The 12691-nt window shown below is 40.1% G+C and overlaps 1 protein-coding gene across 1 annotated transcript in view; it reads left to right on the top strand.

The window, feature by feature from the left end:
• Positions 1-12691, top strand: part of PTPRS (protein tyrosine phosphatase receptor type S) — a 567518-nt gene that overhangs the window by 369378 nt on the left and 185449 nt on the right. Inside the window, exon 16 of the mRNA XM_073563025.1 lies at positions 2525-2778. Coding sequence (XP_073419126.1) covers positions 2525-2778 — 254 coding nt within the window. The remainder of the gene's footprint in view (positions 1-2524; positions 2779-12691) is intronic.

Here is a 12691-nt window from a genome sequence, read left to right on the forward strand (position 1 = left end):
TGAAATGATCTCTGAAAGGCCTAAAGTGAAAAAGATAACACAGTTCCTTTGTATTTTAGGCAACAAAAATAATCTATATATTTTCATCTTTTACATTTTAAAAATTACAAAAAGAAAAATAGGTGGATGCAAAAGTTTAGGGGAATTGTGTACTCAGATAACTTTGACTTTGGTTTCAGACCTTAATTAATCTGTTAAGGTTATGGCTTGTTCACTGTCATCATTAAGAGAAGGAAAGGCCAGGTGATGCGAATTTCTCAGCTTTTTAAAAACTCAGCCTCCTCTAATCTTGTGCTTAAAAACAGCAGCAATAGGTTCTTCTAAGCAGCTAACTAGAACTCTGAACACGAAAATGGTGGAGGCCCGCAAAGCAGGAGAAAGGAATAATAACATAGCAAAGCGTTTTCAAGTTGCCCTTTCCTTAATTTGAAATGTAATTAAGAAATGGCAGTTAACAGGATCAGTGGAGGTCAAGGTAAGGTCTGGAAAATCAAGCAAAATTTCAGTGAGAGCTGCTCGTAGGATTGTAGAAAGGCAAATCAGAACCTATGCTTGACTGTAAAAGATCTTCAGAAAGATTTAGCAGACTCTGCAGTTGTGCAGAGACACCAGCACAAATATGGCCTACATGAAGAAAACCTTTCCTGCATCCTCACCATATAATTTAGCAACAGAAGTATGTAAAAGAACATCTAAACAAGACAGAATTTTAGGAAATGAACATCTTGACAACCATTAATCATGGGACTGAATCAATCACGCTTTTGGGTTGTGTTGCAGCCACTGATAGGGGGAACATTTCACAGATAAAAGGAAGAATGGATTCAATAAAATTTCAACAAATTCTTGATGCAAACATAACACCATCTGTAAAAAAATGAAGTTGAAAAAAAGATGGCTTCTACTGACGGATAATGATCCTAAGCACTGGTCAAAATCCACAGCAGACTACTTCAAAAGGTGCAAGCTGAAGGTTTTCCATTGGTCCTTACAGTCCCCTGATCTGAATATTATTGAAAATCTGTGGGTAGACCTCAAAATAGCAGTGCATGCAAGATGTCCCAAGAATTTTCCAAGGAAGAATGGATGAAAATCCCTTAAACAAGAACTGAAAGACTCTTGACTGGCTTCAAAAATCGATTACAAGCTGTGATACTTTCAAAAGGGAGTGCTGCTAGGTACTAACCATGCAGGATGCCTAAACTTTTGCATTGGCCCATTTTCCTTCTTGTATTTTTGAAAATATAAAAGATAACTATATATATATATACAGTATATATATATATTATATCTTTTTATTTTGCAACAAATTTTTGTGACATTTTTGTTTAGAACAAAGAAGAATTAACATATAATAAAACAGCCTAATAGAATAAAATTAGCGAAGTCTTAGAGCCCCGTCACACGTAGCGACTCACCAGCGATCCCGACAACGATATCAACTTGTCAGGATCGCTGGTGTGTCGCTACATGATCGCTGGTGAGCTGTCAAACAGGCAGCTTCACCAGCGATCAGCACCAGCGACGCCGAGCAGGCGCGTCGCTGTGTACGTTAGTTACCAGCGCGCTGATGCAGGGAGCTGGTAACTAAGCTACACATCGGATTTCTAAGCGGCGCGCGCCACTTAGAAACCCGATGTGTACCTTGGTTAAAAGCTCCCTGCATCATCGCGCTGGTAACTAAGGTACACATCGGGTTTCTAAGCACCACGCGCTGCTTAGAAACCCGACGTTTACCTTGGTTACCAGTGCGCTGATCGCTGGTCGTTGCTCTCCCGCCTGTCACACGCAGCGATGCATGCTGGCCAGCGGGAGACCAACGACCCAAAAAAAGTTCTGACCTTTCAGGAACGATCAGCGATAACCGGCAGGGGGGCCAGTCGCTGATAGCTGTCACACACAGCGATCTCGCTGGTGAGATCGCTGTTGCGTCACAAAACTTGTGACTCAGCAGCGATCTCGCTAGAGATCGCTATGTGTGATGGGGGCTTTAGGCTCATGGTAGGTATAACACCAGCAAACTAGCAGCAATGTAAGCCGTAGAATTTTGAGGACTTATCTAGGGATAATGTATGTCCTTAGATAAGAATTTTGCTTGTTAAAATAATTACCTAAATCCTAAAGGGTATTATAACAATAGAAAAAAACACATAAGAGGGTACAAAATATTAGGAATTAGGGGCAAAACTAATAAAATGAAAAGGGGTGGGATGGGTAGTAGCAAAAAGTAAGGGCACAAGAGGATTAGCATACAATTATCTTCAAAGGACATCCTCAGAAATGTTTCAGCAGTTAACAACTTCTATCAGTAAGATAACAGTATTCTGTGTAGTATGTGATTTTATTTCACATCTAAGCAAGTTTTGTAAGTGGGCAACTACTTTAAGCTCATCTCTTAAATTCTCAGATATAAGTGATAGAATTCAGGCAATTGTGAACAGATTCATTTCATACTAAGCTCATAATAACCACAAAAGTAATTGTTTTTTTACTCTAATTATTTCTATGTCTGTCTTGCCCTAAGATCCAATATAACATGCAAACAGTGGAAGTTGATGGAAGGACAACAAAGAAATTAATCACCAACCTCAAACCGAAGACCTATTATAATTTTATTCTTACAAGTCGTGGATACACTATGAGTGGCCTTCAGCAAAATGTTGCTGTTTACACTGCACCTAACATGTTGGGTATGAAGCCTTTAATAAATTGGAAGACAGATTCAGATGGTCGCATAACAATAACTCTGCCAAATGCCGGAACTACAGAGTCAGTCAGGTAAACGTTTCAATAATTACTTTGACATTTGACAAAATTGAAATCTTTGTTATAGTGTAATTGGATGGGATTTGATAAATAAAAAGCCTAGTTAACAATCCTGAATAGAAGTACATACCTGATTGTGAAGCTATTTCTCCTGCTGTTGAGCAAATGGAACGGACAACAAGTAGAAAAGATAGGCAATTAGCAATACAACCTCTATAAAAGGAGTGGTTCTGCAGGGGGTGAAACAGAGCATTTCTCTGTTTTCATCCTTTTTGGTCACTTTTGCATTTTGTCATTGCTCTCTCCCCAAGAGGTACTGTACAGTAGTATGAGGCGGTGGCTGCAACACACAAAAGTTGTTCAGGTAGTGCAGCTACTCCAGGATGGCACATCAATGCAAGCTGTGGCAAGAATGGTGTTAGGCGTCGGGTTCCTGCAGTGGCACAACAGGAATCCAGAGCCTCACATTCTGCGGTCTCCCATTCTCCATCGACAGCAGAGGAGCTTGCTCAGCAGCCCTGTCGTTCCCAACGCTCTGCCCAGACCTGCTCTGTGTGTCTGGCTGTTGCTGCCACCTTTGTGTCAGCAATAGCAATGCAGGCTGCTCAGCAGCAAACTGCTCCAGAGGCTAAGTCCTTCCGTCGCTCCACTGAGCATGCTCACGAGACGATCTCCCATTGGAGATCGGGAGTCACATGCACAGGTCCTTCTCCAGATCTGATTGGTCCATCTCAGGGATCTGGAAGCTTCCGGAAGGTCCTGGCTATAAAAGGTTCGCATGGTCACTCGGCCATGCGCTAGTATAGACTCTAGTTGCTACATGTGTGAATGATGACGAATGCATGGAACTGCGAATGACTCATTAAGATTCCCCTCCCTCTGATATTACGTGTGTGGACAGGGAACTAGAGATAGAGTCAGCGCCAGTCAGTGGCAGGCTACAGGCCACGGTGCATATCATTCCACTGTACTAGCGTCCGATAGTGTGGCCCATTACAGGGCATTATCGTACCGTGGCAGTGCTTTCGCTTCACTGCAGTCTGCAGCAGTTATTGGTGTTTGCGGCTGCGACGCCGCATGCACGGTAGGTCTAGAGGGACGCTGAACCTGTGTCTTGGGCCAGATCCTGTGACCGTATACCGGGCGTGTATCTAGCTGAGCTCTGTGAGCTTGAACAGGCTCAGTATTTGTGTTTAGTGCTTCGGCGACTCTGTGCCCGCTCCGGAGCGCCTCACTAGCTGCACCCATCGGCGCGCCTGTCACACGATCGCAGGGGTGTCAGTGGGTTGGCACGACAACCCTGGGTCTCCAGGAAACCCCTGTGGTTGTTATTGCTGATCTGCTATGAGCGCTGCCTAGTGGCAATCATAGAAGATGAGCATTTCTGCTACACATAGCAGTGCTAAAACTGTGCTATGTGTAGCACAAGCAATCATAAGTTCACAGCTTCAAGTCTCCTCAGGTGACTATTGAAGCAAGGGAAAAGTGAAAACAAATGTTTTTAAAAATTGTAAAAATATATATAAGTTCAAATCACCCCCCCTGTTTGATTTATTAAAAATAAAACAATAAAAAAAAATAAAAAAATACACAGATTTGGTATCGCTGCCTTCAGAATCATCCAATTTATCAAAATAGCAAAAGAATTAATCCTATTGCTAAACGGTGTAATGAGAAAAAAAATCAAAATTATGTTTTTTTTGGTGTCTGCAACATTGTATTAACCCCTTACTGACCACCAATACATCTTTTTACTGACCTGTATTATAAGAGACTAGCATCCCCTAACAGGTGACATGCCTGTAGTTATCAGCTGTACAATATAGCTGACAACTTGCAGCATCAGGCATGATCATTGTTGGTACCGACAATAGTTGTTTAAGCCCTTAAATGTTGTGGGGTCTCCCTCTTTAACCCCATCGGCACCCTGAGATATTGATCGTGTGGTCCTGATGTTTGCAATGGCAATTCATGGCCAAATAATGGCCTTAAAGTCTATGGGCTACAGTGGCCTGTTCAGAAGTTATCAACATTTTGATAGTAAAAATAAATTTCTTCATTCCTGTTATGCCACTTTGCATTCATTCCTGAAAATCACTTGAATGGTTAATAAACTAGCTGAAAGCAATTTTTAACACATTGAGGGGCGCTGTTTTTAAAATGGTATCACTTATAGGGAGTTTCCAATGTATAGGACCCCCAAAGTCACTTCAAAACTTAATAGGTTCGTAAAAAAATAAGTTTTGTAAATTTCCTTGAAAAAATGAAAAGTTACTGCTATATTTTTAAAAAATGCGAACAAAATAAAAAAAACATTTTACAAATGGCGCTGATGTAAACCAGACATGAGGGAAATATTATTTATTAATATTTTTGTGTGGTCTGACTATCTAGATTAGGCCGGGGTCACACTTACGAGACACTCGCACGAGTCTCGCACCTCAATACCCGGCACTGCCGCCAGCACTCAGGACTGGAGTGTGCGGGCTGCATGTATTTCTATGCAGCTGAACTCTCCGGTCCCGAGTGCTGGTGGAAGGACCGGACATTGAGGTGCGAGACTCATGCCATTTTCTCACAAGTGTGACCCCGACCTTTATGGGATAATCACTAGTGATGAGCGGGTATGCTCGTTACTCGAGATTTCCCGAGCATGCTCGGGTGATCTCCGAGTATTTGGATGTGCTCGGAGATTTAGTTTCTGTTGCTGTAGCTGCATGATTTGTGGCTAATTACAGACAATCCCCACATGTATTCAGGCTCTCAAGTAGCCACAAATCATGCAGCTATTGCAAAAGAAACTAACTCTCCGAGCACATCCAAATACTCGGAAACCACCCGAGCATGCTTGGGGAAACCCGAGCAACGAGCATACTCGCTCATCACTAATAATCACTCAAAGTTTAAAAATTGCAAATTTTTTAACATTTTTGTAAAATTTCTGATTTTTATAAATAAATGCAGAAAATATCCACAAACATTTACCATTATCCTAAAAAACAATGTGTCATGAAAAAACATTCTCAAAATCAATGAGATACATTGAAGCGTTCCAGAGATATTACCACATAAAGTGAAATTGATCAGATATAAAAAATCTTGCCCGGTCAGTAAGGGGTTTAAAATGCAATAACAGGCAATTAAAACATAGTATCTACCCCAAAATGGTATCGATAAAAACATAGGCTCAGTGTGCAAAAAATAAGCCAGCCCCATATCCCAAAAAATGGAGACACTATGGGTCTCGGAAAATGGCGTCATTTATTTATTTTTTAATTTTGTATTTTTTTTTTTTTCACTGCTTAAAAAAAACTATAGATGTTTAGTATCTATGATCTTGTAATGACCTAAAAAATCATAATGGCAAAATATAATGGAAAAAATAAAAAAGTTATGGCTCTGGGAAGAAGGAGAGCAAAAGCAAAAACTCAAAAATGGAAAATCCAAAGTTGGTGAAAGAGTTAAATAACATAAGGACCTTTGTACCCAGACTTATAGAGGCATGTTTCTCTCCTCAACTCTGATGTAAAGATAATAGCTAAAGTTTTGGCTTATAGACCTGCCAGGATCATTTCATCAATTGTTCATCAGGATCAGACCTTGTTTATGCCAGGAAGATCGACGGCAACCAGCATACGGAGTTTACCCTTAAGTTTACAGTTGCCGATTGATGTTTCAGGGGACAACGTGGAATGGAGTTTCCTGTGGCTAGTTTTACAGGAATTTGGCATATGGATACAAAATGGATACCCATATTTTTATTATATATTATTAAATATTATTAGTATATTATAATATTTCAACCCCACAGCTAGGATAAGGTTGAATGGTTCTTTATCATAATCTTTTGCTTTGGGAAGAGGTACAAGACAAGGTTGCCCTTTGTCACCTTTTGCTCTTCGTGCTGGTTTTTGAACCTTTGGCCATTCTGATGTGGAAACATTCTGGGATAAAGGGGTGTAGGAAAGGAGTGCTGGAGGATAAAATCGCATTATATACAGATTACATTTTACTTTTTCTGGAAAATGCTTCCAAATCCCTGCCTTTGGCAGTGTATGTGAGCACGTCTTTTGAGACTTATTCCAGTCTTGCTATTAATTGGTCCAAGTCGGTACTAATGTCTCTGGATGAGAGGAAGGATAGAGTGAACACTCTCAATAGCACAGGACAAAAGGAGGTTTCAACATTTAAATATCAGAGAGCTGAGGTCTCTCTTAATCTTTTAGATGACAAAAAACTAAGTTTAATTTCACTTCTCACTAGTTTTGTGCAGAAAAGGGATGCATGGTTTAAACTTCCTTCATCAGTTGTGGGGAGAGCTAATCTAATTAAAAGATAAGGATTCCTCAGTTACTATACTTTCCTCAAATTTCACTAATCTGGATCCAATCTCGTCTTTTTTCCAAGCCTCTAATGGTGTATTCAGATCCATGCTGTCAAGGTGGGGGGGACAGCTTGTATTAAATTGGAAACACTACAGAGGGAAAAATTAGAGGGAAAGTTAGTGGTCCCCAATCATTTGGCGTATTTTTTGGCTGCTCAGGCTCAGCAGTTCATGTGATGGGAGGGAGTTTGCAAAAATCTTTTAAGGGGTCTTCTGCAGGATAAGGTAGACAATTGGTCATTGTATGACTCCCTGTAGAGTAACAAATTAAAACCTCTGAAAAACAGTTCCCACAGTATTATTAATGGGTAAATTATAGTCATAAGTATTCAGACCCTTTGCTCAGACACTCATATTTACGTCACATGTTGTCCATTTCCTTGTGATCCTCCTTGAGATGGTTCTACTCCTTAATTGGAGTCCAGCTGTGTTTAATTAAACTGATAGCACTTGATTTGTAAAAGCACACACCTGTCTATATAAGACCTCACAGCTCACAGTGCATGTCAGACCAACTGTGAATTATGAGGTCAAAGGAACTGGCCAAGGAGCTCAGACAGAATTGTGGCAAGGCACAGATCTGGCCAAGGTTACAAAAGAATTTCTGCAGTACTCAAGGTTTCGAAGAGCACAGTGGCCTCCATAATCCTTAAATCGAAGAAGTTTGGGACCACCAGAAGTCTTCCTAGACCTGGCCATCCAGCCAAACTGAGCAATCGTGAGAGAAGAGCCTTGGTGAGAGAGGTAAAGAAGAACCCCAAGATCACTGTGGCTAAGCTCCACAGATGCAGTAGAGAGATGAGAGAAAGTTCCACACAGTCAACTATCACTGTAGCCCTCCACTCGTCGGGCCTTTACTGCAGAGTGGCCCGACGGAAGCCTCTCCTCAGTTCCATATACATGTAAGCCTGCATAGAGTTTGCTAAAAAAACACATGAAGGACTCCCAGACTATGATAAATAAGATTTTGTGGTATGATAAGACGAAGATAGAACTTTTTGGTGATAATTCTAAGCGGTATGTGTGGAGAAAACCAGGCACTGCTCATCACCTGCCCAATACAATCCCAACAGTGAAACATGATGGTGACAGCATCATACTATGGGGTGTTTTTCAGCTGCAGGGACAGGACGACGGGTTGCAATTGAAGGAAACATGAATGTGGACAAGTACAGAGATATCCTGGATGAAAACCTCTTCCAGAGTGCTCTGGACCTCAGACTTTGGCCGAAGGTTCACCTTCCAACAAGACAATGACCCTAAGCACACAGCTAAAATAACAAAGGAGTGGCTTCAGAACAACTCTGTGACCATTCTTGACTGGCCCAGCCATAGCCCTGCCCTAAACCTAAACCCAATTGAGCATCTCTGGAGAGACCTGAAAATGGCTGTCCACCAACATTCACCATCCAACCTGACGGAACTGGAGAGGATCTGCAAGGAAGAATAGCAGAGGATCCCCAAATCCAGGTGTGAAAAACTTGTTGCATCATTCCCAAGAAGACTCATGGCTGTACTAGCTCAAAATGGTGCTTCTACTCAATACTGAAAAAATGAACTTTTTTTAAATTTACCAAATGGCTGCAATGAAACAAAGAGTGAAATATTTAAAGGGGGTCTGAATGTGTTCTGTTCCCACTGCATTTAATCCAGGCAGTGTTTATAAAAATATACAAAGATGATACAAAATGGTAAAAAAATAATGCGATATTTACAAATACGTAAAATAAAAAGGAATAATGAAAGAAAATTACTAAACCTAATGTTGCAGGAATGGCTCTTATGTTTATGTAGGGAAGCACTCCGATTATTAAAATGGAACTCTTGCACAGCAAACTATGTCTTGCAGAATGACAAACAGACATCCAAATTCTTTATTAGATCAAGGTTACACTCATAAACCTACCCTTAAAGTTCTCATGTGGGGGCTGATGAGATGTGCTAGGCCCTTTAGAATTTTAGGAGATGCCCAACTTTATATTGTCGTCGTGTTTCTTATCGTAATTTTACCTTTCTAGAGAAATGAAACTTGCCTGGATAGCACCATTCATATGACTGATATTAAGTTGGAGGGGTTCTTCCTGCCTTATGGTGATGTGAGTGAATGCCTTTTGTCGGTCCCTTCACTACAACGCCAAAAATATATAGTAGCATATTTCCACGCCTCTGATTAAACAAAGACCAGCCTTTCTGTCTTTTTCTCAAAGCAATGCTCTGCTGTTACATGGACACTGCTTCAATATAGGTTGAAGTATTATCTCTTTCTCACTACCCTAGTTATAATTGATTTATTTCCCCCCCCAGCTATAATTAGCTGACACCTGACACTCAATGCCAGGAAGCGGTGCCCGCACTACTCCCAGCACTTTAATCCCCTAAATGCGTCAGTGACAGCATTTAGTGAGGAGGCAGAGGAAAGAAAGCCCCTCTGCCTTTGGATCATGACGACATCCGGTCTCCAGGCACTAGCAAGATAGTTACTTCATGCTCAGTGCATGATCTAAGTAACTTGCGTCTGCAGGGCTGACAGGCTATAATGCATTGCAGTGCTTTATAACAGCGATCAGACTGCAGAAAGTGAAAGTAGGAAAAAGTAAAAAAAAAAAAGTTGTAAAAATTATTAAAAGAGCACTCACAAAATAATAAATACATATTTTATGGAAAAACAAAAACAAACAAAAAAAAGTACACATACAGTATTTGGTATCGCCGCATCGTGAACGAGCCGACCTATAAAAATGTCCCACCAGCTAACCCCTTCAGTGAACACCATAGAAAAAAATGCTTTATCATACCGCTAAACAAAAAGAGGAATAAAACACAATCAAAAAGACTAATGTAAATAAAAATGGTATAGCTGAAAAAGTCATCTTGTCCCGCAAAAAAACAAGCCGCCATATAGCTCTATCAATGGAAACATAAAAAATTTATAGCTCTCACAATACAGCTATGCAAAATAATTATTTTTCCTATAAAACTTTTTAATGTGTAAAAGCACCAAAACATAAAAAATATAAATGTAGTATTGCTGTAACCCAAAGAATAAAGACCATGTATAAGGCGTTAATTCGCCGAAACGCGTAGTCTAAGAGGCTAACCCCCCCTTCCCCTAATCTATTTATCTACTGTACAGAAGTGTGGATTTATTTTATGATGGACTTTAATAATAAAAATCTTTGCTAATGCAAGAAAAAACTTTTTAAAATTTTGCATCCTGGATTTTGTCCGCTGGAGTTTAAAGTTACATTTTTTCATTTGAATCTTTCGTGGCTGGCTCCTGCTCTGGTCTCCGTGCAGACTTTCTCCTGGATTGATATTGGATCTCACACACCGGGGTGTACGGGTAAGCTGGCGTTGAAAATCTGGAGTTTTTTTGTATTAAAGAATAAAGCTGTCTTATCAATTTTACCCCATGAACAGCATGTAAAAACTTGTTTTTGGAAAAAAAGTGTCTTTTAGTGTGTGACAACAACCAAGTATAAATCTGGTATCTCTGTAATTTCACCGATCCGAAGAATAAAGTCGCCTAATCACTTATTCCGCACAAAGAATGACGTAAAAAGTAAATAAAACCCATTTTTCACCTGTGATTGATTTGTTCATTCTGCCGCCCAAAGATCGCAGTAAGGCTTGACCCACATTTATTCCATGCTCTGCACTGGGCGCTTGCAACAGGGTTTCCATGTAAATTTCTGAAATACGTGATTTAGACTGAACTCCTGGTGGAAGATTCCCTATAATGAGACAGATGGGGGCACTGTGGACGCTGTCTTTCCTATGATCCGGCCGTGTCCGTCTTTTTAGACTTACATAAAAGTGTCGTCGGCCATAGTTTTATGCATTTCTGAAAAGAAGAACAATGCAGAACAGAAACCAGACAGAGTCCATAATAACAAAACTTTTATTCGGAATAACACCCAAAGGTACCCGAAGAAGCCCCGGAAGAAGCCCGTGCAAAACGCCCGTAGGGGTGAGGGAGGACATGCTACACTGCGCCACCAATGCTCCACTAATTGAGGTAATATTATAGATGTCCCAGTTTTTTACTTACACTTGAATTACCCTGGCTATTTAGATTAGTGTTTTTTACTTCATGGGCGTGATATTTTTTAATATATAGCTATGGGTACAGTGATTGATTCATAAAGACAATGGGCACTGCTTTGGAAGTGATATATATTGGATCCCTTTATACTAGGGAAAATGTGGCACATGAATGAAGTATTTATAGACATTGTTCTTTAATATTTATATCTATTTAAGCTATTAAATATTTATGCTGCATGATTTGATATATCTATATACAACAGATTATAGTGGCAATATTTAAAATCACTGTTTTTTTCGTGTCTTCTACTGGGCATTGCTGTTTATTTTTTTGAAAATATTGTAATAATAAAATTAATATTTTTTGTAATATTGCTGGATCTCTTGATTTTCGGGTACCTTTGGGTGTTATTCCGAATAAAGGTTTGAATTTATGCGTTTAAGTTCCAGCTTTCTGGTTAGCATTTATTGGGACATCTTGAATTTAATAAGAGTCCATAATAACTCTGCTGCCTCATTATAGTGAATGGATCCTCGATGGTTTTATCTGAGTCACGTCACTTGGAGGTTTAAATGGTAATACTAAAGTCAGTGCTCAGCGTAAAGCGCCAGATAAATGTGATCCCAATTGTTATGGAAAATGTTCCATATTCCCCCTCTGAGGTCTGTCATCTGTCAATGGAAATATAGGAGGCTTCCATGTCACTAGTAGTAGAAAGGCTCTGGAAAAGCAAAATGGCTCCAGCGAATTCTGCGCCCCAAATTAAAATGCTCTTCTCCCTTCAAAGCCCCACAGTGTATTTAAACCACATTCAGTATCCACATGTTTAGCATTTCTGTAGCGATGAGAGCCCACCTAATTTATGGGTGCGTGCCCCCAGAAGCATGAGCTGGGCACAATGTACTGGTCACTAATAAGTATTGGTCACTACAACGGCAGTTTGCAATTTTCACTCAGCAATTTTCACTTAGCCACTACTAGTTGTTTCTGGAAAACATCCAAGGAGTCAAAATAGTCACTACACCTGTTGATAAAGGGTTATAATTTCCAAAATGGGGCCACTTCAAGTGGAAGTCCGCAAACTATCCTAGGAAAATGTGCACTCCAGGGAGCAAATAGCGCTCCATCCCTCCAGAGTCTTGCTGTCTGGATAAGCAGTAGTGTACAGCCACATATGGGGTATTTTCATATTCAGCAGAAATTGTGGGTCAAATTTTGGTGCTATTTTTAAATATTTCCCAGTGGGAAAATGTAAAATATGGGGCTAAAACAAAATTTTGTTGGTAAAAATGTAATTACTTTTTTCTTCGTTGCCCAATGTTATAAGATTCTGTGACCCACTTGTAGTGTCAATATGATCACTGCTCCCCTAGATGAATTCATTGAGAGATGTAGTTTGTAAAATGGGGTCTCTTATGGGAGTTTATGTTTTCTGGCACCTTAGCGGCTCTGTCAATGTGACATGGCGCCCTCACCAGTCCAGCAAAATCTGA

This window comes from Dendrobates tinctorius, unplaced genomic scaffold, assembly GCF_039654945.1.
Source record: "Dendrobates tinctorius isolate UK_male_01 unplaced genomic scaffold, ASM3965494v1 ptg000377l, whole genome shotgun sequence".
NCBI lineage: Eukaryota > Metazoa > Chordata > Amphibia > Anura > Dendrobatidae > Dendrobates > Dendrobates tinctorius.